Genomic DNA, 27739 nt, shown 5'->3' with positions numbered 1-27739 from the left:
TTCATCCAATATGAAGGATATTGATTGCCTTTTTTTTTTTTGCTAGTTGTTTTACGTCGCACCGACACAGATAGGTCTTACGGCGACGATGGGACAGAAAAGGGCTAGGAGAGGGAAGGAGGCAGCCGTGGCCTTAATTAAGGTACAGCCCCAGCATTTGCCTGGTGTGAAAATGGGAAACCACGGAAAACCATTTTCAGGGCTGCCGACAGTGGGGTTCGAACCTACTATCTCCCGAATACTGGATACTGGCCGCACTTAAGCGACTGCAGCTATCGAGCTCGGTGATATTGATTGCCAATCCACTAGTGTGACTCCTGAGAGAAACGGGGCAGGAAATATCATTAGCAATGTGACCCCAAATAATGCCTCACAGAACAGCCAAATATGAGTAGAAACTAGCAATATCTCCAGCAAGAGAATGTACACAGGAGAGGAGGAAAAGGGTTCAACTAGCACGACTACCTCAGTAATCAAAAGAGCCCGTTTAGACCATATGGAGGAATTTCTTGTTTGGCCTGAAACTCCAAAGCGTAAGAGAAAGAAGATCACAGACAGACAGCCATTTGCTGTGATATCAAAAAAATATCATGACATGTTTCAGAAGAAGCGCCTTGCTAAACTTACCGCAGAGGAAGAGAAAGAACAACAAAAAAGGAAACGTGCAGAATTGAAAGGAGAAAAGGAATGCAAGGAACGCGACAGGTGCTCAATTAAAAGGAAATTATTTGGGAAAGGTGGAAATGAAGTATCGTGTTGCATCTGCCATGGCAAAGTCAAAAATGGGAGGGAAATACGTTGTGACGATTGCCGCAGTTCATTTCATGAAAAATGTGTACCTAACAACCACAAAAATCATATTCCCCTGGCTGAGGGCGAGGATGGGTTCCTTTGCCATTTCTGCTACAATGTGAAATCAGCCAGTGAAATTGAAGATTTCACTGACAATAGTGTGCATGATGATGATGATGATGATGATGATGAAGTTGGTGAACTATATAACCTAGTAAAACGTATAATTTAAGACTGTGTTCCAAGAAAAGTATGATACACTGTTATATAGGAGTTTCTAGATTGTTCAATAAACCCAAGATACAACGTCACCAGTAGAAGTATGGAATGGCCAATTACTGTACCACATGTGGACAATTACTGTCAGAAGTGGCCAATAACTATACAATTTTACAAACTTATAAATAATTTAATGTATAAATTTGTAATATTATTTTATCAGAAGAGTCTTAGTACTTCTTGTATTAGAAATAAATAACTATGCCAAAAATCTGTTTAAAAAAATTATTTACTGCCATTCATGAATTTTATTGAATAACAAACTTCAAATTATCCTTAAGTGGCCAATAACTGTATGGTATAGACTACATGTAACAACATGTGTTTTAATTATTTTCATTTTGTTTTTCAGAGCTTAGAAGTTACTGCCTTGAAGGTGAATGTCTCTATTTAGAGGACGTTACAAGTTTGACGTACAGATCTGATTAGTCGGAACACGAAAAGGGTATTGAATATAGTGAGCCAGAACCGAGACAAAGCCAAGACAGTGCCAATTCGATGGACACCGCAGACTTACAGTATAAAACAAGAGGGAGGGGTGGAAAGCGGAAAAATCTGAAATCTGCAACTGTGCAAAAGAAATTCTGTCGTCAGCATAGTGAGATACAGCTCTCCGCCTGGAAAAAAGTAGAGGATGAAGGAGGCTCTCTCCGAGACAAATTTGATCTTATTGCGATGGATTGCAAAGGAAAAGTACCGGTAAAGTAAGACTACAGGTCTGCCTGTGTGATTACCGTATATCTACTGCATAATAAATGCACATCTTTTTTATTTTTCAAGGCTTTTCTTATTACGTCAAACTTTAATACATTCCATGTTATATTCATATCAAAGTTGTCTATGCATTCAATTGATTTATATTGGACAACCATTACTGCAATTGAAATGTGCTGTATCTGTTAGTGCAAAACATAAATAAATCGTTCAGTACAAGCACAAATAAAAACATCTACCTATATTCCTTATACCAGAGTACGCAATACGGAAAATACCAGTAGTTTCAAACTCAGAGTTTATAATTGTTGTTGTCTTCCACGATTTCGTTTTGTTATGACACAACTGATAGCGTACACAAAATAGGTGGGGGGAAGGCGACATGGTCTGGACCTGTAACCAGGTTTTAATATCGCGAGGTACCAAATCTCATTACATTAATTGAGATCCTCTCTACCTGGGCACGTAATTTCTTTAAATAAAAAGATATTTAACGTTAATTTATTTAATGGTGGGTGATTTAATTGAATTAATTTCACATCTATGTCCAGTCTAAAGGACACTACCAAAAGCTTTAAGGCGTTTTAAAAGTAAATAATAATTTAAGCGTAGATCAGACGCGGTACCCCATCCCACGTTTGACCACGCCTAGTGGTGCTTAACTTGGGGTTGTACCCACGAATGTGGCAACTCACCGGAATTAGCAGGAATGAAAATATAAAATTTGAATAAAATATGGGTATATTAGTTTAGGTTATTTATTATCATTATGTGAGAAACGGAACATTGTTGAAAGGATTTCACTAATTATAGTACGAAAAGAAGTATAGCACCAGTCCCGTTCAACAGCTAAGCAGCCGTCAAGCGTGGGGAGAAGGGAAACGTGTGGCGGCAAACCAGTTGGAGTGGAGAGGGGAGGAGGTGCAGAAGTGTGTCTCCAGGCAGGCAGTGTGCCGTCTTAGCATTGGCCAGAAGGTATTCATCGCTGATCGCGTGGAACTTGAAATGTCGCAACTTTTAGGCCCCTTAGTTAACGTCCTAATGAATGTCGGCACCCAAAATTGATGCTGACATCTTTTTTTATGTGTACCACAATGTGTTTTCCAAGTTTCATCGCGATCGGCAACTTAACCCTTGTCGATGTTCCCTTGTGAGTTGGATCGGAATATCAAGAAAGATGATAAGAGCAACTCAAAACACATTTGGAATTCAAATGTTTTATTAGAGTGAAAGAAGGGGTATTACTGGGACAGATCATCATCATTTTCCAACTCCAGTTTCCCGGGTGTGTACAAGTGCTCGCCATCTCTTCCTGCCTGCATACATTTTCTGTTCCAGAGCATCTTCCCATTTGAGACGTCTCTCCTCCATATCTGATTTCACTGTGTCTATCCAGTGCTTCCCTGATCTTCCCCATGGTCTTTTTTTCTTGAACAGTTAAGTTCAAAGTCTTTTCTGGCAGGTCTTTTGCTCTTCATTCTCATACAAAGGTAATGTGCCCGTACCACTGAAGTCTACACTTCTTTATTACACTGGTAATAGGGACCTCAATGCCAGATACCTTCCTGTTTACTTCATTCCTGATTTTGTCCTTTCAAGTAGTCTGATTCATAGTTCTAATGAATATCATTTCTGCTGCCTAAATTCTGTTGTAGTCATTGTTAATAGAATACATGCCTCTAAACCATATGTGAGAATCGGTACGAAGTAGGTGTGCTACAGAGTGTTTTTTTTTTTTGTGGTATTTTGCAGACCCAGATTAGATTTCTGATTTGACTGTAAAAGTTTGATGCTTTTGTGTCCTGCTGAGTATTTCCGGCTTGACAGTGTTGTCTTTGCAATTGTGCTTCCGAGGTACTTGAAGTGAGAAACTGATTCTAATTTTGCTCCTTCCAAAAAGAGGCCCGAGTTTGTTGGGAATTTATTGTCGTCGGCTGCAACCTGTATCCGAGTAAATATATTCTTCAGCAGTTTACATTTTCACACTCACAAAGTTTTGTTAATATATTTCATATGACTTAGTAGCCCAATCTTGGCAGGACACATGTGTCCACACAGACCACATAGAATGGTTGGGGGAGGTCGGAAATGAGCTTGACGGTGCTTCTGCGTTTGTCGTTTATTCTCTTCACATCGCCGTCATTCCTCTTCAAACACCGAAAATGACGTAGAAACAGTGTGGTGCCAAAGTGTACGCTTCTCACTAAGCGTATCCCAGGACTGAGTGTTAATTCCAGCTCTTTTCATAGTATGCTTTAACTGATCCTTGAAACACCTCAAAGGGACTTTATGAGGTCTAGTGCCAGAACAGAGTTCACCACACAGAAGTTGACGAGGAAGCCTGGTTTCTCTCATGCGAATGGACGTGCCCTATCCATCTGAGACGGTGGCCAATGATGGTAGCTCAATGCTTATAGCATGTGCTTTCTCAAGCACTGCAAGGTTGGTGACCCTTCCTCCCATTTGATGTTCAAGATAGAGAAGTATTTCCAGAAGGGTATACAGTTTACCGTAGAGACTGAGGAGACAAAATGGAAGGTGGGGATGTTCATTCTGGTGAAGGAAACTTATTGTTTACATGAATGGTTTACTGAGGAAAGGGATGAAACATTAGGGATAAAATTAGTTTGTGAAAATATGAGGGAGGTGGGAATTATACAAACATATAGGCCTGGAAGAGAGGAAAAAGACATGAAAATATTTGAGAAAGAAATAGATTATACTAAAAAGAAACAATAATGATGATATGGTAATAATTGGCGGAGATCTAAATTTGCCTGAATTTGAATGGAATGGAGCTGGAAGTGAAGTCCATGAACAGAAACTGGCAAATAAGTTAATTTGGGAGGGAGAATTTACACAAGTAATAGTGGTGGTGGTGGTGATTTTTATTTTAAGAGGAAGTACAAATGAGGTAATCATCCTCTCTGAACAAATTAGTGGAAAATAAATTTAGGAGATAAGAGTGCGTAGATCGTGAATGACCTATCCTCAGCCTACACAATACTATGGCCTCTCTCTATGAAGGCTGGAAAGAGGACCGCCACATGGTAGTTGTCTTCTTAATTGATCTCAGCTTGTTGGGAGTTCAGATAGCTAGCCACTCCCATTCCCAGGACGCCAAGATGGTTCAACGTAGCTGAGAACAAACATCTTTAGCAGGTACATTGACAGGTCTTGGAGGTAAGAGTATCACTTCCTTTGAAGCTTCATCTGCAAGTTCGTTTCCCAAATCCCAACGTGGCTTGGAAGCCACGCGAAAGTGATTCTGGTGCCCGCATTACTTAACCTGGCAAGAAGGTCATGAATCTGCTGTACCAGTGGGTGTTGCGAGAAAGAGGCTTCAATAGACTGCAGAGAGCTTAACGAGTCGGTACACATAAGAAAGTGGCTTCTTTCGTCACCCAGCACAAACTGCAGAGCCTCTAAGACGGCGTAAAGCTCTGCAGTATACACGCTACATACACTAGGAAGCGAGATCTTCGTGCTCATATAATCGCCTCATTGGTGACGAAAGAACAACCAACATTTTCTCCGATTTTAGAACCATCCGTGAAGATATGTTTCGCGGCCGGGTATTAGTGAACGAAGTACTGGAAATGCCTCCGATAAATGGAGGAATCAGTGTTCACCTTGGGTCCACGGAGTAGATCTAGATGTACATCCGGTTGCGGAACTAACCATGGAGGTACCTCACTAAAAGTTTGTTCAAGACAATCACCGATATCGATATTCAAATCACGACACAAGCTATCAATCTGAATCCCAACCGGCCGTGTGGTATTAGACCGGTCTTGGTACCTCTGGTGGTATTAGGTACTAAAGATGCATTGATAGCTTGGATGTAGCGACATTTCACGAAGTTTGGCAGTGTACGCGAGGAGTAGCTGCTGCTTCCTTATCCGTAAAGGTGGAACTCACGCTTCAGCGAGTAGGCTGGGAATGGGGCTAGTACAGAAAGCTCCTGTTGTCAGCCTAACTCCACTATGGTGAATACAGTCTAAAAGGCTCAGCGTAGATTTTGACGTTGAGCGATAAGCCGCACTTCCATAGTCAATTCGGGAGAGGACCGTTGCCGTGTAAAATCGTAGCAGCACCACACGTTCAGCCCCCCCCGAAGTGCCGCTTAGAAGCTTAAGCATGTTAAGTTCCTTCATGCAGGCAACCTTCAACTGACGGATGTGGGGCTACCACGTTGGTCTCTTATCAAAATGGAGACCCAGGAATCTGCAGGTGTCTACCACTGGTAAGACACTGTTTCGCAAGCAGAGCTCTGGTTCAGTATGTACAAATCGACGTCGACAGAAGTGTACAACTGAGATTTTCGCCGCTGAAAATCGAAAACCAGGTTGCAGGGCCCATTTGTTGACTCGGTTAATGGCTTGCCGTAGCTGCCTCTCAGCAAATGCCACCCTTCCGGAGCTGTAATGTAGAGCTAAGTCGTTACATACAGCGATGGAACGACTGCAGGCTCAGCAGTGGCAACTATGCCGATGATGGCGATTGCAAATAGCGAGGCATTTAGTTCAGATCCCTGAGGTACTCTATTTTCCATGAACGTAATATTGAGAAAATGCATTCCCTACTCGGACTCGAAAGAGTCGGAGGGACATGAAGTTCTCAATAAACGTAGGCAAATTCCACCAAAATCCCCACTGGTGTAGGGTGGAGAGAATTCCATATCGCCAGGCAGTATTGTAAGCTTTCTGGAGGTCAGAAAACATGGCGATTAGGTGTTCCTTCTGGAGAAAGGCCTTCTGAAGGGCGATCTCCAGTCTGACCAGTGGCAGATCGATGAGAGAGAAACCCACACTGGTAGTTAGACAAGAGACGTTCCTTTTAGAATCATCAACTCTTTTCAATAATTTACTAGATGTATTCTCGGTTAAACCATGGGAAATTGTTGATAAAACTGAGGTAATTGAAGGAATAGGTGACCATAAGGTTGTAATAATGGACGTAGGACTGGTTCCAAAAAAGGCACACAAGACAAGAAACTGTACAGAAAAACTAACGTTGACGAATTCGGGACTTACCTTAAATCACAATTCAGTTGTTGGATAAGTGAAGGGAGTAATGTGGATACACCTTGGGCAAACTTTAAAGGAATCATTTGGGAAGGAGAGAAGAGATTTGTACCTGTTAAGAAGGGTAAAATGATTTCAGACCCCGTTTATTGTACAAGGGAAGTAAGAAAATTAAACAGAAATGTAGAATAGTAAACAGGAAGATAAAGAGGGTAAAGAGAATAGACAAACTAGAAAACAGCTAATGAGGGAACATAATATAGTGAAAATGGAAGGAAAAGCGAATTACAAGAATGACATACTTCATGAGGGTAATGACCACAAAGGGAAACGGTAAAAGCTGTATTCATATATTAGGAATCAAAAGGGAAACGGAATCCAAATTCCCACAATGGTGGGAGAAGGGAGTGAACACTTTTTAACAGATAATGAGAAAGCAAATCTATTTAGTATAAATCCAGTAGAAGATTGTCAGGAGTTGGAAACCGAAACAGAATATAGAGAGGAAAGGAAACAAGAAGCTTCTCATTAAAGAGATGAGGATATTTTCAAAGAAATCCAACTGCTTTAGCAAGGAAAAGCAGCAGGGAGTGATCAAATTACAGGGGAGGTATTAATGACAATGGGATGGTACATAGTGCCTTATTTAAAATTTCTCTTTGACTATGTCATAGATACTGTAATAGTGTAACACCAAAGGAATGGAAGGAATCTGTAATAATACCAATTTATAAAGGAAAGAGTGATAAACGGAAAGCTGATAACTACAGACCAGTCAGCCTGACCAGTGCAGTTTGCAAAATACTGGAGAGTTTAGTAGCAAAGAACGTTAGAGGGATATGTAATGATAAAAACTGGTTCATGAGGAGCCAGTATGGATCTAGAAAGAAATTTTCTTGTGAGGCACAACTGGTGGGATTTGAACAGAACTTATCAGATCAGTTGGATTCAGGAGGCCAGATAGATTGCATAGCCTGTCCAACCTTTCCAAAGCTTTTGACAGAGTGCAACATGGAATATTATTATCGAATTTGGAGGGAATAGGATTGGACATAAGGGTTATATGTTGGATAAGAACATTTCTAAATTCAAAAGTTCAGAAAGTCAAAGTAGGAAATCCCGTATCATAGGAAGAGTAAGTTTGGAAGGGAATTGCACAGGGTAGTATAATTAGCCCATTACTCTTCTTAATATATGCAAACGATTTAGGGAAAAATATAACATTAAAAATAAGATTGTATGCAGATGACATATTTATTTATAGGGAAATAAATACTGTAACACTGAGGATTGTGCAGAATTACAAAGGGACCTTGAAAGCATCCAACAATGGGTTGAAGAGAATAATATGAAGGTTAATGGAGGAAAATCAACTGCTACAACATCTACCAACAACAGGAGCTTAAAAACTGAATTTAAATATACTTTGGATGAGGTAATTGTCTCAAAAGATGGCAAGTGCAAATACTTAGGTGTGAAATTTGAAAGTAATTTGCACTTGAAGGGTCATGTTGATGAAAATGTTGGGAAAGCATACATATTGTTACATGTCATAATGAGGATACTTAAAGGATGCAACAAAGAATTAAAAGAGAAAAATTACTTAAGTATGGTTCGTCCAGTATTGGAATATACAAACATTGTTTGGGATCCTCACCAGGAATACCTAATAAAAGAAACAGATGGCGTGCACAGAAAAGCAGCAAGATTTGTAACGGGATTTCAGGAGAAAAAGTAGTGTAATCAGAAATGTTAGAGAAACTTGGGTGGGGAACTTTAAGAGAAGGGAGAAAACTAGACTTATATAGATCCTATATAGGAGACGAAGCATGGGGGGGGAAATACGTGAGAGGCTTCAGTTGGAAAATAATTACATTGGCAGGGCTGACCACAAGTATAAAATTAGGAGGGATTTTAGCAGAAGCGATTGGGGCAAATTTTCATTCATCGGGAAGGGCGTGAAGAGTAGAACAGTTTAGCAGGGAAACTGTTTGATCCTTTTCCAAAAATCGATACAGATATTCAAGAAAAGAATAAACAGCAACAGAGAAAAGAAATGCTAAAGGGCTTTCGACCTGTACTGGTTATTGTAAATAACGAATTTTTGGAAATAAATTAATTCCATCCCCTGGTCTACGGAGACTGGACAGCCGAAGTAGCGGACTGCCTGTAAGGATGAAGTACAGTGCGGACTTTGAGGGCACTGGGACTGCTACGGCAGCTGTGAAGGCCCTTGAGGAACTCTGGAAAGCAGTTGCAAAAGTGTCTCTGGTTAAGACGCAGCAGGTTGTTATGCTTATTAGGTACCAATTTAAAAAAAAAGGAAATTTAAATCTTATAGCACTTGTATAGTATTATTTGAAGTAATTCAAGTCATTCCACATACTGTATACATGTAAGGATGAGCAGTCTGTTTAATAGAAAAATTGTTAGTGTAAATTGTATAATACTGTATTTTAGGAAAATGTCTTATCTTTTTAATTTAAAATTTAGTGCTTGATAATAATGTATTTTTTGTGTACCATTTGCCATTGAGATAGACACCTTTTTCAAATAAAGTGATTTTGATTTCATTTCGAAGATGGATCTTATGTTTTTGCAGATGGAAGCGCTCTAGCTTTTTATCCTGATGGTAGGGGGTCCACGTATCACAACCGTAAAGCAGTGTTGATATGACAACAGCATGGTAAACCATGATCTTGATATGCATTGTAAGGTCCTTATTTGTGAAGACACGGCAGGATAAATATCCAAATGCTGAGTGGGCAGCACCAATTCTCCTATCAACATCTTGTGAGCAGTTAGCATTTGTTGAGAGGATACCTCCTAGATATAAAAAGGGGTTGACCTGCTCCAGTGGAGTATCCGCAATGGAGATATTGGAAGGTGGGAAGTTCGATCCAGGTGCAGGCTGTGAGAGTACTGTACTTTGGTTTTCTGAACATTAATGGAGAGACCAAAATGATCGCAAGCACTCTTGAAACAACTGACTGACTGTTGCAGCTCCTCAGGTGTGAGAGCAGGTGCGGCAGAGTCATCTGCATACTGCAATTCCATAACGGAGGAAATCCTAGTAAGCTTTAGGGAGAGAAGTCTGGCCAGATTGAACAGTCCCCCAGTGGAGCGATGTCTGACCTTTACACCTTGGTTGTCTGCAGATGTTCCATACAGAATGGCAGCTAGGTAAAGAGCGAAGAGTGTTGGAGCAAGCACACATCCTTGTTTCAATCCACGATTGATTGGAAATGGATCAGAGATAATATTTTGATGAACGACTTGCCCAGACGTGTTATCATGAAGAGCCTTGACTAGATTTACAAAATGCTGTGGACAGCCAAAGTGTTTCAGTACTGTCCACATAGCTGGTCTTGGGACTGAGTTGAAAGTCTTTTCCAGATCATAGAACACTAGGTATATAGGAGTATGTTGCTCTCTGCATTTTTCCTGGATTTGCCTTGCACAGAAGATCATATCTGTTGTGCCTCTGGATGGTTGAAAACCCCACTGTATCTTGGATAGGATCCCTTCGGAAATAATCTGCAGGCGATTGAGGAAAATTCTAGCAAGAATTTCACCTGCTATAGATAACAATGATATACCGTGATAGTTGTCACAAACACTACAATCACTTTTTTTTTTTTGTAAAGAGTAACAATAGTAGCATTTTTAAGGTTACCAGGTACTTCGCAGGTTTCTCATATTAAGAGGATAAGATTTTGAAGTCTTAAAATCATGGGAATAAAACCAACTTTTGGGTGGTTAGACCATGTGCATTTGCAGAGTTTCACCCAGAAGTCTGGTCTTTTACAGGTAGGTCTCCACTTTGAATCAGTTCCCGAGGAATATTATCTGGTCCAGGAGCCTTGCCAGGTTTCAGTTTACTGAGAGCAGCATTGAATTCCTTGAATGTTGGAAGAGATCCACGGTTGTTGGGGATGTAGAGGCAAATCATCGAGAAAGTCTTCAGCAGCATTTGAACTCCAATTGGGAAGAGAGGAGAAATGTTCTTTCCAACGTTCTAGGATTTCTTGACTATCAGTAATAGTGGTAGCATTATCGGCAGCTTTCAGTGTCCCGGAGGAGGAGCGAGTTGGGCCATATAACTCCTTTATTCTTCCACAGAAGTTACGCATGTATGGGGCATCAGACATACTTTGCAGTTCCAGAGCTTTCTGCTGCCACCAGTTGTTCTTTATTTCTCTTATTTGCCCCTGACATTTACGCTTGAGTTTGAGAAAGTGTGCTTTCTTTGCGTCTCAAGATGGATACTGAAGAAGGGATAGATGGGCTTCTCGTTTAGCATTGATGACACACAAAATCTCTTTGTTGCTGTCATCAAACCAGTCTTGTCTTACATTTTTCTTAAAACCATGGTTTTTTCAGCTGATTCTGTGATTACTTTCCGAAATGTAGCCCATTCCTGCTCTACTTTGTTTGTGTTGACTGGAGCGCTTGTCAGCATGTCGGAGATCATGTTGTGGAAATTCATGGCTGTGGGTCCATCTTGAAGTTTAGATGTATCAAACTTCTGCTTGGACGGGGTGAAAATGCCTGAATGGTTTATGGTGAAGACTAATTCTAAGACAAGAGAATAGCAACTTGTGATCCATCCAGCAATCATCAACATTTCTAGCTGTTCTGGTGATAAGGAGATCCTTTCTATCACATTGTCCAGTGATGATGTAATCAAGGATGTGCAAATGCTTAGAGTGAGGGTGCATCCATGTGGTCTTGAAGCGACTGAGTAGCGGAACTGCGTATTAATGTATCCACAAAGATGCTGTCAGTTGGTACACTTATTTATTTCTCCTTAACTTCACATAAACAAAATATACACATCAACAAACCGCCATCTTTAACAAATGCCTACCAGTAAGCACATTCCACATAGAGGTGGCAACCTTAAAACACAGTTGAAACAGTTGACTGCTTACAAGCATGTCACCTACAACACGTGGTCACAAGTATACTCCTGTTAAACCATAACTCCAGCTAAGTAATAACTCGTCTCTACCACCAAGACCACCTTTTTATATATGTGCCTGGCCAGGCTTCTAGAAAGATACATTTTCTCGTAAATTCTAGAGTGCTTAAGGACCAGATATAACATATAGAATATTCTACCGAGTTCTTGTCTTCCCAGTACCATTGTGGATGTTACAATGTGTTTCACAATTCTATAGTGGATAACAGATCATTAATACAGTATAATAAATTATATACAGGTTCTTACATTAACTAAGCTTATATAAATATCTATATACAACAAATATTTCATGGCATAAGCTCACAAATAATGCAATCATAAACTAATAATGATACTAATAAGTGGATGTACATCACAAGGAATAATAATAATAATAATAATAATAATAATAATAATAATAATAATAATAATAATAATAATAATAATAATAATTCGAGCTCGATATTGTTTTCAAGTTATATCAGTTTATCACACATGTGCAATATTAGTTATCAAAAGTTCATGTTCGGTACATACACCAAGAACCAGAAATCCACTGACAATGCAACTACCGAGATTTTGTTTGTCCATTACATAGCAGATTATCCTTCCCAACTCTAGCATTGAAGTCACCTAGTAGGAAGAGCTTATCTATAATTGGTACGTTGGAGGTGGTTGTGGAAAGCAAGTTACAGAACTGGTTTTTAGCATCTTCATCAGATCTAATATAGGAGCATAAGCAGAGATGACAATCATGTTACTATCCCTGGAGAGTGGTACAGTAGAACCTCGATTATACGTTCTCGGAAACTACGTTTTCCTGTATTCTTCGTTCACATTACGTGGTCCTGCGAGCATGGTAAAAATCCTGTATTATCCGTTCCTCGAAGAAACGATTTCCCGGATCAACCGTCCAGAAATTTCAGTCCCATCAACGCTAAATCCTCGATCACGTATTTTTCAAGAAACTGTATCTCACGAAAGGACAGCTACGGCATACTACGGATCTTGGTGGTAATGTCCTGTCATTGCGATAATTAGAGGAAAAGCAATCAGCGGTGAACTTGCATAACGGACCATCTTAGCATCGTACTCGGGTGGTATTGTTTAGAGAATCCTCGGAAATCATACAGCAGAGAGTGGCCACAACAACTGGAAGGAGACAGAGTGCATTTCAACAACTCTACAAAGGGCACTAGGAAAGTTTTTGCAATATGCAAAAACGGTTGGCTGGACACCCTTGTTATGGTGAGGGATGAAAAGAGGGGTGAAAACCGGTCTAGAAGACAGCAAGGCGCGAACTTAACACCAGTTGTTACCAAGCAGTGGGACTGAAAGCAAGTTAAGATGTCAGGGTGGTCTAAAGGTGAATATCGCACAATTATCCGCTACAAATTTGCTTGTGGATTAACTGTTGACCAGTGCCTGGAGGAAATGACTCCTGTACTGGGGAAAGACTGTCCACATCGGACAACAATTTTCCGCTGGTACAAAAGAGTTCCGGAGGGTAAATTTTGGGGTTGAAGACAATCGTCTTTCTGGGCGACCATCTGAATCAGTGACTGAGGAAAACATTGCAGCTGTGAGGTAAATGTTGCAGCAAGAGAGGCGGTTGACATATCGGCAGATAGAAGAGACCACCCACATCCCTGCACCAGCTATTCATTCAATTCTACACGACCATCTCCATGTTAGAAAGGTTTGTTCCCTTTGGGTGCCCCATTCACTTTCAGAGGAACAAAGGGCACATTGAGTGAAACGGTGCCGAAAAATGCTGTTTGAAAATGGGACTTGGTGTAACGTCAATAGCTTCATCACAGGTGACGAAACTTGGTTTTATTATTACGATGTCCAAACAAAATCACAGAACAAGGTGTGGCTGTTTGAAGATGTGGGTACTTCTGTGACTGTGCGAAAGTCAAGGTCAGTGAAGAAAAGGATGATTGCAGTATTCTTCACTAAACGGGGCATCCTGACTCGGGTTGTGCTAGAAACACAAAGTGTAGTTACTGCGAAGTGGTACAGTGAGACTTGTCTGCCTCAGGTCATCCAGGCTCTCAAGCAGCTCCGCCCAAGGTCACGGCTCAACATTTGGCTCTTGCATCACAACAATGCTCCAGCACATCGTGCTAATGTAACAATGGATTTGCTTGCCAGATCAGAGTTAACTGTGTTTGATCATCCTCCATACAGTCCTGATCTTGCCGCATGTGACTTCGCACTCTTCCCAGAAGTTAAGATGAAGCTGAAAGGGTGGCATTTTGCATCCGACGAGGAGCTTCTGGCAGCATGGGATCAAGAGTGTGAAAATGTAACCGAAGAAAAGTGGCAGAGTTGGTTCAGTGACTGGTTTCGACGTATGGAGAAGTGTACTGAGTGTGGTGGAAATTATTTTGAAAAAGCCTAAAGAGTCACTCACATTGTAGAACTTTCCTCATGCCCTTTGTACTTGAAGACAGAACGAGTTTCGTCAAATGTTCGTACTTGCAAAATGTCTACAAAATGTCCAGGGTTAGATGTTTATATTTTTTTACTTTTTTTCAATTGTATTGCCGAAGAGGTTTCCGGCACTTCCTTCAGGGCACTGTATAGTCACTGGGCTTTCAGGCAGAAATCGAAACTGCTCCTTCTTAACACAAATTTATTTATTTTAATCATCGTATACGATTATGTTATCGAGAACAGAACAGATGTTGCACCTTACATACATAAAGCCATGGGAGGTTTTGGGATTGCCTATTACTCTTTTGATCCTAACATAAGACTGGGAATTTCATTTTTTTGGGTGTTAAAATGTCATAAAAACCACAGTTGTTTTATTTGCGCACATTACATTTAAAAAGTTTGTAGCATTTCGCACTCGTTCTGACTTGTTCAGCGAGCCCGCTTCGCAGCTGCGCTCAAGGTCACGAATAACTGTGATTTCTAAAGTTTTGATGATATTTTTTCTCATTCCAATTTGATTGTGATCAGTGACGGGCAGAATTGAATATAATGCATTTGAGAATTTTTGAAAATCAATATTTACATTCGAAATCATATTCTCGAGTTTAAACCAGGACGATTCAACATAACCTTAACGATGTAGGCCTAATTTACGTGGTATACGATTTCCATCAACTGACTACGAACTGTATACCAGTGACCAAATTAAAATGGAAGATAAAAAAAAAGGGATTTCGCCATCATGTTGGGCGCTTTTGTATCTAATGTGCATTATTTTATTAGATCAGAGAATTAAAAACTACTTGCGGTCGATTGTTGTTTGGCTCGGTGTTACCGGTATTAGATTTTTCGAAGTTTGGATGATCAAAGTTGCTGAACTAAAAGAAGTTTTCACGGGAAACTTATGAAGTTTTCAGGGGAAACTTACGAAGCTTCCCCAGTAGAACTGAATCTAAAGTTTTGAGATTTTTAAGTCGCATACCGGTAATTCATGTTTGAAGCCGGCCCCGCGATCTAACTTGTCTGCCTCTCACTTGGAGGGCACGGGTTCGATTCCCGGCCAGGTCACACATTTTTACCTGCATATGGGGGCTGATTCCAGGTTCACTCATTCTACGATTACCTTTCATTGAGGAACTATCAAATGTTGAGATGAGGACCTAGGTCTAGAGAGCGAGGAATAATGGCCGAGAGGATTCGCCACACTGACTATGTGTAACCTCGTAATCTGCAGGCTTTCGGGATGAGGAGCGGTCACTTGGTAGGTGGAAGGTCTATTGGGACTGTAGTCTGGGTTTGGTTTAGGAATGTTTATAAGATTATAATAGCATACATTTCATTTTTGTGACATTTAGCCAAATTGTTGACGAGTCATTCGTTCCCGGATTATCCGTTTTCCCGTGTTGTACTTTTTTTTTTTTGCGGTCCCTCCAAAAACGGAGAATCGAGGTTCCACTGTATAAAGGAGAGTCATAAGTTTTCTGCTAACTGCAGATGGGACAAGTTGGTGACTAGCAGTTACATTTGTCTTCATGGCAAATCCAACACCATGAATACTACGCTCTCCATCCTCCTTATCCTTCCAAAAGATGGTATATTCTGAACTGGATTCAATAACTTTGCCTTCACTGGATAATTTTGTTTCAGTCAAGGCAGACATCAATATTCAATCTAGAAAGCTTGTGGGCAACAAGCTCCTTTCAGGTCTGTCGCTCTCTTTCGTGTTCGGACATTCGATGTTGCAATTATAAATTGTTTTCCTTGATTGTTTCGACCGCATATGGGGTGACCCACTGGGTGAGGTCGCCCAACCGGACAAAAATGCGACGTCCAATGTTCAGCCCACCTTTCATAGGGGCTTCCCAATTTAGGGGTGGGCAGCGGTGATCCTAAATAGGCCTGCCCAAACAGGATGCAGGACCGAATTCCCAAGTAGTCACAATTCTTAGAAAGACAAACATTACACACCTGCTGCCAACATGCAGGTTCAAACTGAAGGCTTCCAGTTTCACCTGAGAACCTGCCTCCACCGCCCTTATCCCAACGCCGTTGGACGTGGAGTGAAAAGTGACAGCTGAAGAAAGTGCAACTGGTGTAGATTTGTTTAAGGTGGATCACAGGTTGCCAGGAAGTGACCCACACACCATGATTTCGGAGTCCTTCACCACGGCACATATGCATGAGACATGTGGTGTCAAACACTGGCCTCAACGGACTGCTGCTGACTCGAGAGAAAAACGCCTTCATAGCCAGTCCGTCTGGCATTTTCTCTTCCGCTTAACTCGCCGTACTGAAACCCATCTTCTCTGCCGAGTAAACCGTTAAGTAATGGTGTTTCAGTAGCATTACCTCTCCTGACGGACCATCAGCCCTCCTGAAGAGCCTCATCTATCCAAAGCCATTGGCCTCTTTAGAGCGTACTCTTATTTATCCCCGAGTCCAGGGCTGCCTCTTCTGCCATCTCCACCATACTGAAGTCCATCTTCTCCGCTGCATAGTGTTGAGGACTTCACTTGTAACCCTGAGCTGGTACCCTTACCAGATGTTATACACTGGGTCAGTGTGCTCTGGGACTCACATAGGCAGGGGTGCCACTCCCTGGGTAGAGCTGCCCCTGAAGAGGATCCTTACCTGCTGAGAGTTTATATACAATATTTGAAAAAAAGGAAAATCAATGAATTTCTTGTAATAAAGATAACGTGGCACACCTACTAAAAATAGTATAAAGAAACAAGAAAGGTCAGAGAGAACTATATAGATGGGAAGGCGTTACATATAAAAAATGAACCTGAATTTAACACTCTTGTTAAGATATTGAACACAGAATGAAAGACATCAGGCAGAAAGAGGAAGAGAAATCAAAAGGTGAAAACAGAGACGATGCATATGGTTAGTAGTAAGGATATACATGTAGAGGTATGCTGGACTCTATGACTTAGTTAAAGTCTCGGAAGTACCTGAAAAGCTAAGTTTATCTAATCATACATACATCTTCATTATAGAATGTTATGCCTTTCAACATTCAGTCTGAAAGCCTCTGTGAATTTACTAAACATAATCACAATTCTCTATTTGTAACTAGTTCTGTGGCCTCAACAACTGCCTTAAACCCATCTCACAGTCTGTTTACTCCCTCATGCCTATCTTATCAGCCACATGGTACTGCCTAATAGTCCTACTTTTAGAAACTTCCTTTCTATCACAATTATTTTTAACTACGATAAAAACAGCTTTGTGATCACTTATATCATTTATTACTTCAGTTTCACTATAGAGCTCGTCTGGTTTTACCAACACCACATCCGGAATATTCTTCCCTGTAGTTGGTTCCATCACTTTCTTATTCAGCTGTCCTTTCCAGATTAACTTTTTTTTTTTTTCTTAACAATTTGCTGTAGGTCGCATCGACACAGGTAGGTCTTACGGCAAGGATGGAATAGGAACGACCTATGAGTGGGAAGGAAGCAGCCGTAGCCTTAATTAAAGTACAGCCTCAGCATTTGCCTGATGTGAAAATAGAAAGCCATGGAAAACCATCTTCAGAGCTGCCGACAGTGGGGTTCGAACCTACTATCTCCCAGATGCAAGCTACAGTAGCATGCCCCCTAAACGCATGGCCAACTCACTCGGTATTTGTCATTTGTTGGTCATGCATCTTGGAATTCACATGACCTTCCCTTTTGACATTTGGTAAATTGAGATCACCCGCTACATATAGCTGTTATCTTATAAATAACTGCTAATCAGCATCTGCGCCACCCTTTCCAGGTGTGTACACTCCAAAAACACAAAGTTTAGAGATGAGCCTTACATCTACAATTTCGTGTTTGTCGTTTTTAACTTTTTGGTACCTTACCAGAAAGAATACTCCCTCTCCTATCTCTATGGTAAACACTTCAGTTCTGTAAGAAAATTTCTGCATCTGTTATATTTCTCAGCCATGATTCAACATGTATTACAATATCTGGTAAGTATATATCTATTAAATTACTCATTTTTTCTCCATATACAAAATCCTTCTGTGAATGTTGATAGATTCCGTGTTCTCTGCCTACAGAAAATGGATCACTGTATGCAACTCCTATGACAACTTGTTAGGTTACACTGACACTTCGCAACTGATACTGCACGCCATGGTTCTATTTCACCAAACTGTGCAGATACATAAGTTGCAGTGAGCTAATTTCTCTGGTTCTGAGCAAGAACAAGGGAAACATACCAAATAATAATTGCAGATTCATTCATATGTATCATTGCACCCAAGGGTAGAACTAAATGATGTCACAGTACTAGTTCCAAACAGAGCTGGCAAAACCTGTTGTAAATCTCCAAGAAAGTGGAAAATGAGAGATTATGAAAATTATTGAAGTGATAAGAAACAGGTAAGATCCTGCAGAAAATGAATTGTACATTTTCTTACCTCAGAATACACTATAAAAGTAACTGAATAAATACACAAATAAAACCTTGCATTGCAAATCAATGGAATGAGCTAGTTTGTCTAACCTGAAGACGATGCCACTCGCCGCAGCAAAAACATGTGAACCACTGGGTGCCCAGGACACCATACACACACCTCCACCACCCATTCGTTTAATGGGAGTGTACCGCTCCATGCTCACATCCCATGCATACATGGTAGTGTCATGAGCTGAAGCAGTCAGAAGTAAATGCCCCTGAAAAAACGTGTAAAGTTTCAAAAATTATTCACAAAAATAAAACAAATAAAGTAGAAGTCCATTATAGCGAGAATTCATAACAGCGAAAAATTTACTTGCTATAACGGATTGTCGTTATATCCGATTTTTGTATAAAAGTCGGAAAACCCTTCATGCACTTTAAAATCGGTATGAAACGGCAATCAGTTTGTTCAAAACTTGCGTTTCCGTAGATGATATCCACACTACGGCTTACTTGTTTGTTATTTTTCATAATCCGATACTACGTGAAAGTGTATGTTTAATTTCATTCTGAAAAAAATATAGTACCGTATATCTCAGAATCCAAGATGAATCCCACTTTTTCCTTCAAAAAATTTAAATCAGGCTCAAAAAGAAGTTTGTAAAATCATATGAATGCCTTGTCTTACTGTAGGCCTACACATTTTCAGACTATTTTTAGACACCGAACATTGCCTTTCGTCATGCTGTATTTCTTTATTTTTGGCGGCTGCACAATTATTTATTTCCGCAGGTTTAAGGACCATTAACTCGACATTGGCCATCATAATACCGAAGAGAACTCGTTGAAAATTTTCCGGCAATACCTATTCCATGCGTCTCTACAATAGAACGATCCATCAGGAAATTATTCCTGCTGTCTATAAAACTGTTACTTTTACGCAGCGTCAGATATAATCGGCTGCCACTACACGCACGTCTCGCTTGTCGGGTTCGGCCAAATTCAGTGGCTAGCGATGTATTGGCCTAATCGCAAACGTTGAAAGTCAACGAACAAGTTTATTGCGCCACGGTATGGCCATTCCGCCCTTGTGTTTTTCGTGCACATACCTCACAATTTCATCTTTGACTTCTTTAAAGCGTCCTTGTTGCGGACCACTGAATTAATTTTTTGTACAGTACGCTTTTTTTTTAGCTCTTTGTCTTCACGCTAACGCCAAATACTGGCTTTAGTTAGGCCTATGCCGTATTTTCTTGCGGCTGCACAATTATTCTACATTTCCGTGTGTTTAATAAACATTAACTTATAATTGGCATCATAATATCGACTAGAACCCGTTGAAAATTTGCCGGCAATACCTTTTCCACGTGTCTTTACAATACGACTACCCATCACGAAAATATTTCTGCTGTCTATAAACCTTAATTTTACTAAGCGTCAATTACTACTGAGTAGTCATGGCTTTTCTAGAATTCGAAGGGTCACATGCTTTGATGTCATTCTGCAGATTTGAGAAACACACAGGCTCTGTACAACCGGTTGTCGCGGCTAGCGATGTGTGGTAAAGAGGCAGTCTTTTATTGTCAACGAGTTCTGTGCGCGTTAATGGTTATGAATTTCATGTTTTTGGTCCGTATTGAACTGAGAATAATATATAAGTAATAATAATAACAACGTAAACGTTTCCACGTTGTTATTATTATTACTTATATATTATTCTGTGCGCGTGTGAAAACAACAGGTTTTGCCAGGTATCCATTAACTTACTGTTAGGCCGTGAATGCAACAACCCTTGAGATTTTGCATGACATTCTGAGAAAAAAAACCGTCTTGGATTCGGAGAAATACGGTATCACTCCAGAGATTTCTGTGGCAAACACCTCAGCTTTCTTCTTCAAACAGCGCCACCTAACCTAACCGTATATGTAGCCTATCATGAAAACATATTTGAAATGCATGTAGAGAAATAACCTCCTCGCGAAAAATTTACATGTAAATAGCCGTAACTAGACACGAGAAGATATGAAATATCCTGTGAAATCAGTGATGTACTCTGCCATATCTTGAGGTGTATCACATTCTTACTTAATATAACATTAAAATTAAGATATCGTTTACTTCAGTCTTATTTTTAACGAGTTAACAACTGCTATCGGCCACGTTATTTACGCATTTATTACGAAAAGGTGTTTTCCTCTTTCATTTCGAATTTTCTTTAGAGAACAGCAGTCAATGGGTATTACTAATAAACTCCAACATCGCCTTTGAATGTCAACGAGAGAGCTCGCAAATGCACAAAGTGAGAAAACTATACTGTACCGAAGATGATCGATAGCATTTTGTTGCAAACGTTTCAGTTTTCTTATTCAAACAGCGTCACGTATCCTAACTTAACTGTACTATACGTATGATGAAAACACACTTCAAGCGCCAGTAGAGAAATTATACATTTCTCGCTATAAATTTTCATAATAGCCTTTCTGTAATTTAACCAGACGTGACAAAACAAACTAACCTCTGAAATCATTTAAGCACTCTACCATATCTCAAGGTGTATCTCATTCTTACTTAATTGCAGTATTTAGCCTCAAAATTAAGCGGTCGTTTAGTCAGCCTTAATTTTAACGAGTTAACAACTGTTATCGGACACGCTATTTACGCATATATTACAAAAATATGTTCTCTTTCATTTTGAATTTTCTTTACGGAACAACTGTCGCCGGAACAACTAATCACTTTTCATGATTTTCTCTCCGAGTGTTGGTACAGGTCATTCTAAATTCCCCCTGTACAGACTGGTCCAAACATTTTCCTTAAGAGTTTTCTTTGTTGATTTTCTACATCTTTAATCAATGATCTGCCCCAGTGATCAGATTCATATAGTGCTTCAGGCTTGATTACAGTGTTATAATATCTTAATTTTGCATTTATATCTGTTCCTAGTGAGTCGGTATGGTCTTTGCAGTTTAGAGACCCTTTCTTTGTTTGCTTCACAATTGAGTCCTGAAGGTTGGATGACTTGGGATATTTTGCCATATTGGGTTTTCATTGGTTGTCCAGCTAGGTACCGAAGAGATCTTTCCATGTAGTGAGTTTTCTGATGTCCTGTTCTGGATGCAATGTAATGGAATTTTTCAATGGATGCAATTGCTTTGCCGGTATTATTATTATTTGTAAACTATGAGGTCCACAACCTCACCATGTGCTACTATTGTTCATTTCCATCTGCATCATTTGTTTTTTCATTCCTTTGTTTTCTTAGGTTAACACAGTTTTTAGTTTCAATTATTATTTTAAATTAACAACTTTTCACTGAATTTTGTTGCAGTGAATTGTTTTTTACTCCGCATATTGATGTAAATATTGTATATTTGTGCTAATTTTGTTTCCGTCTAGGCTCTCTTTTGTTTGTTTTCTCATTTGCTCCTTCATTATGTTTTTTAGCATTTTTTCAACTTATATTATGTAAATTATTTCAAACTCCCCTCATTTTTCACTGAAGATGGCTCAAACGAGCCGAAACATCTTTGAATTTGTTTACTCCGTCTAATGACGGAATATTTATTGTATTGAATTAGGAGGATACTCTCATTTTTCACCTTTGTAAAGTGAAAACCGTCAATACGGAATGATTCTAATATCTTGTAATGAAACAACTAATCGACTCCGACATCGCCTTCGAATGTCGACGAGAGAAATCGCTAGTGTACACAGCGGGGAAACGATGCCGAAGGTAATCAATCGCATGCAGTATCATCGCTGGGGTGCATAAATATCGGTAACGGAAAAAATCGTGCGCGCTTAATCGCTCGTAATAACGGACGCGCCAGTGATAGGGTTCTCGCTGTAACCGAAGGATAATACACAGTTGAATATAGGAATTTTGAAGGGACAGAAAAATGTCGTCGCTATAACGGAGTTCTCGTTATATGCCGTACTCGCTATAGCGGACTTCTACTGTAATTAGGCATGTTTAATTCTATAATCAACCTACATTTAACTGACCTGTGGACTCCATGCTATACTCGTTACAGGAGAGTGGCCATAACGCTTCAAGATGGTTGCACAGTTTGTTGAAGGGTGAGTAACAACAGAATTAGGGTCCACTTGCCATACGTACACACCCTCTTCACAGCCCACAGCTAGTTCAGATGCAGACAAAGGTCTAGTCACAAAGAAATGGATATGTTTACATGATAGGGAATGCAAAGGTGATTAAGTTTTTGAAAGTACACCAAAAGTAAATGTTGTGTTATTTATTGTATATGCAAGTCAGGTCTGCATAGATATTATATGAAACATCATTACCATATTTTCTTGCATAATTAATGCACTTTTCTCACGAAAAATACAGGCAAAATATTTGGATGCGTAAATTATTCAGGGAATTCAGATATAAAATAATTATTTACATTTTAAAGATACACAAATATAATATACACACAACTGGTTCAACTGATTTGCGGTTATCGTCATCAAGCATAAAATTACGGCATGCATTTCTTTCTGAAAAGTTAAATAGGGTACATCAGGTAAGCTGGACATGTGGGTTTGAGGTACTGACACTAGAAATATTCTTCCCGTTACAAACTGACAATACGACCTGAAGAGAATACAGTTCATATAAGTAAATAAGGACATGCCTTTTATAGCCTACCATCTTCGAGTTCGCTACCAGCATTGCAGGAAGGATTGCTGTTACTGTTATCATTGCTCACATCTCTCCATAAAAAGTCATCTTCACTCCCATTTAACGAATTCGAGGTTCCTGTTTTCTTGAAGCTCTTTTAAATCACTTTCGAAGAAATCATGTCCTAAGCACGCAATATCCACTCACAAAGGAGTTCCACAGGTAGTTTCCAAATGTTGCCTGTTGGAGTAAGTTCGCGCACACTTTCCATCATCCAGCACTGATAGTTTTAGCACTTTGTCCTTGAATGGTTTATTTACCGAAATGTCCAAGGTTGGAGTACCAATGTCAGTCCAGCATAAATCACTGCCAAATTGGTTTTCATGGTTTCCAATAACTTCTTAGTGACTTCCGTCAGGTGGACACGAAAACTGTCCAACATGGGAAGGGCCAGGCATCGAAGGAGGGACCCTGCTCGATTTCCCCAAACCATTCATATCCAATCTTGTATGAGTGACATGTCCATCCACCCCTTTTCTTGGATACAAACGTGGATTACTCACAGAAATTTTACTTTAGGCATTTCTTTTTCATTTTAGAACAACATAAGGTACAAGCTTTCTGCCATCAGCTGTTACAGCAAGCATTACAGTATATCATTGTTTTTCGCCTGATGTCCCTTTCTTATTAGTTGTTCGACTCTGTGGCATATCGAAACTGACTGGCATCTGGGGCCTATTCCACGAACGAACTTTGCAACTTTTCACTTTGCACTTTTCAGTTCAGATTTTGTTCCACCATCGCTTTTCAGATTTAGCTTGCAAAGTGAAAAGTGAAAAGTTAGAAATCTTTTCACTTTTCAAGCCTGTTATGTTCCTCCATTGGTACAGAAATGCAAAGTGCAAAGAAATGAAGTGAAAAGTTTTCATAAATCTTGCAGAGATGATTCCCTTTTCATATGTTAATTAACAAGTATGTACATTAGTTTCTTGGCGTGGAGTTTGGTTTAGTGATATAACACGTTACGACGTGAGCTTTTGTTAACATCAAGCGAGGATAGTGATGAAGAATCCAATAATGGAACGTACAAAGACAGGATTAATTTTCATAACCTCGTTTCGACGTAATATCGCGAGTGATTTCGTATTATCCCAAGAGAGGCCGACTATATTCTTGAAATGATCGGTCATTTATTGAAACATAAAGAAGTAAATTCCTTTCCAAAAAAGAACAAAGTCTTATGTTTACAGTTTTTAGTAAACGGTGCCCAGCTGTACTGTGTAACAGCAATGCATGGGATATCAAAATTAATTATTTGTAGAACTGTTACCAAAGTCGTAGATGTTATAGTAAATGTAATATTTCCTAACAGTACGTTGGCCTGATAATCCACTTAATATAGCGACGGGATTTCTAATGAAGGGTGAATGTCTTTCTGTGTGTATATGTGTTGACGGTACTCTCGTTAACATTGATTTGTGTCATCATTTGAGAGGTTATCTTTAAAGTTGTCAAAAAAGGATGTCACGTTTCTCCTTGACAACTTCCAGCACAGCCAGCTTCTTATAATAACCTTTCTTTCCCATGATAAAAACTTTAACGGTACGACAATTATACCGCCAAGTTTGCCGCGAAAAGTAAAGCATTAAAATCATAGAGTATTAGGCCTATACAGTTTGCTCATAGAATAAACTCGATCGGATCACTCATTCGCAAAGACTTTTCACTTTGCGAAGAAATTGAAAAGTACAGCCTAGTTCATGGTGGAACAGAAAGACTTTGCAAGAATTGAAAAGTGAAAAGTGCAAAGCTGAAAAGTTGCAAAGTTCGTTCGTGGAACAGGCCCCTGATCTTTCCATCACTTTACGCCTCTCAATCACAAAGCAATGAAAATCAATTACTTTTTGGTTGAAATCACTCAGTATTCTTTGGCAAAATGTTGTTCTTCGTCGATGGGAAAGACCATTTCTATTCATAAAATTAATCATCCAGCCTGGGCAAACCTTACAATCTGAGAAACTGATTCCACGTGCAGCAGCTATTTCTTGTCCCTCAAAAAACATCTATGATGAAATTCTAAAAGAATTCATTTATATTAGGGCTACCTATTTAATACGTTTCTGTCATTTATTAAATGGTCTGTTCAAAATACCTTGGACATGTTTCAACCTGGCTTAGAGGTCATCATCAGCAAAATAACACAGAAGAAAGACATATGACAAAAACAGTGATACATAAAAATCTGAGATAAAATACAGTCAACAAAGGCAATGGGAGTTAATGTTAAAATGTACATAGCTTCAATATTAAAAATATATTCAACAAGTACAATGGACAATTGTTAAAAATGTACATAGATTCAAACTTGGACACAATAAGTTGATAGTGTGGGTCCAACCATATTCAGTACAATATTAGTTGGCTGGAGGAAATACCAGTGAAGACAGTTAGATGTTGTTCTAATATGTCATGTTTCTGGAAAATGGAGTGGTTTATAAAAGATCCATTGTACTGCATTACAGAAAACACAAGTATAGCCAGGATGTCCTCTTTCCTCCAGCCCTATGCTTGTGTCGATCAGGTTGGGTCGGTGTTGACCTCCACACTGACTATGTTGAAAAAACAGCATTTAGTGAAGAATGGCATATCCATCATTGCGTAACAAAATCAAATATTTAAGCAGATCTTCCTCTACTTTCAGAAACTTGCCACTTTTTGGTCTGCGACATACTTTGCGAGACTTGTTGGTCGTTTGAAGTGCAATTTTCTGTTTCCGCCAGTAGCGCACATTGCATTTAGACATTGAATACTTGCATCCCGCTGCCCTACTCCTGTATGTTTCGGCGTAACTGATCACCGCAAGTTTATATGACGCAGTATTACTCGAGTACTTGCTCACTGTGGATTAACAAACAATTTTGAGATCACAGAAAACGCATGTACCTTACCCAAAACACTCCTAGAATATGTTTGTACCAGGCTGGAATAGGGCATCACTAGTCACTTGTGCGCAGATTCACTCAATGAACTAGTGCAGTGGTACTTCCTACCACTGATAACAGCACGTTGTGCAGTATTTGGAATGCCCGGTTTTGCAATAGGAAGGCTGATGCCTGAGTAGTTGACATCTTTATTTCACAACGCCTCCTAAACTGCGTGATGCATGATCGAAGAACTGGGTGCGTTAAATATGGGAACATTTCTTTTTCTCAACTTTGGACCCAAAATACTGGGATGCGTAAATTATGCAAGAGCGTTAATTATGAAAGAAAATATGGTAATATGTTCTTGTCCATGATAGATCTTCTGCAATATGAATTCAATGTCACTAACATATTTACATAAGAAGCATGTATGATAATGATGGTTACGTCTTCATGACGGGTGCACACATAGGAGAATTATTTGCTATGGTATAATAATAGGTATAACATACTTGGTATTATAGATATTAGAGTCATCTAACAAGGTAAGTTACACAAGTAATGATAATTTATTTGGGTTCAGAGTTTCTTTCATCTGATTGATCATGACGAATGATTATGTTTGAATCATCATTAGAAGGAGACTTACAGGATGAGGGTATTACAGTAAAATCTCGTTAATTCGTAGTTGGAACGCAAAAATCGGATTTTGAATTACGTGATTTTGAATTAACTGCCAACTCGTAATTCAGAAATGCCAATCCTTGCCCCATCACAGAGTATTCTAAGGCATGCAATCACCTTGATTCACAGTTTAAACCTTTCAGATGCCATGGAAAAGCTATTTCCAAAATGTATCCAACAAGGTGCATGTACATTATTCAAATAATGCACTTGAATAAATCATTGGCAAACATAACCTCACGCAACAAAAAAAAACCCACAGGATTCAAAGGCGAAGAAAAAATTATGCTGGCTCCCCTGTGCAAATGCTTTATTATTTGGATTACTGTACTGTTTGCATTTTTTAGATGCCTTGTACTTGCACGGAAAGTGCCCGACGCCCTTAAAACATTGCGGCTTATCGAACTTTCCTATGAAGAGTGTAGGAATTCTCTCGGTTCCGTGTGCATTGCAACACAGTACAATGACCCCCACCCTTGTACGATTTCTGGGATGGCACTTCTCTCCTTTAAATTCATAAGTCCTTTGGGGCTCGGCATTAAAAAAATGCTGTTTCATCGGCATTCACAATATTGTTCGGTGCGTACGAACTGATTATACGAGCTATGCTTTTTTGCCAACTGTCGGCATCACAAGTGTTCGTGGATTCTGCTTCTCCACACACTGCCTACTACTTGACATTGTGGCGTTTCTTAAAACGCTGAATACAAAAGAATTAAAATTTTACTAGAACATACCAAAAATGAAGCACTCCGTAGACACATCGAAGTACAGAAAGCTACCCCAGTACATTCACGAAGACGTGTTCTATCATGACGCGGATAAATTTTGAATTTAAATTATTCTGAGAAATAGTTTTAAATGTAAAGGCAGTTAT

At 39.6% G+C, this 27739-nt stretch overlaps 1 protein-coding gene across 4 annotated transcripts in view; it reads right to left on the bottom strand.

Moving 5' to 3' along the window:
* The window catches only part of LOC136876987 (aladin), a 122094-nt gene that overhangs the window by 47620 nt on the left and 46735 nt on the right, over window positions 1-27739 (bottom strand). For all 4 annotated transcript variants that reach the window (XM_067150783.2, XM_067150775.2, XM_067150767.2 and 1 more), the window contains 2 exons: window positions 22630-22789; window positions 18730-18899 (listed from right to left, as the gene is read on the bottom strand). In XM_067150783.2, coding sequence (XP_067006884.2) covers window positions 18730-18899; window positions 22630-22789 — 330 coding nt within the window. The remainder of the gene's footprint in view (window positions 1-18729; window positions 18900-22629; window positions 22790-27739) is intronic.

The sequence above is a fragment of the Anabrus simplex genome, chromosome 1, assembly GCF_040414725.1.
Source record: "Anabrus simplex isolate iqAnaSimp1 chromosome 1, ASM4041472v1, whole genome shotgun sequence".
NCBI lineage: Eukaryota > Metazoa > Arthropoda > Insecta > Orthoptera > Tettigoniidae > Anabrus > Anabrus simplex.
The sequence above is the reverse complement of the archived record's forward strand: the minus strand, read 5'-3'. Positions and strand labels throughout refer to the sequence as shown.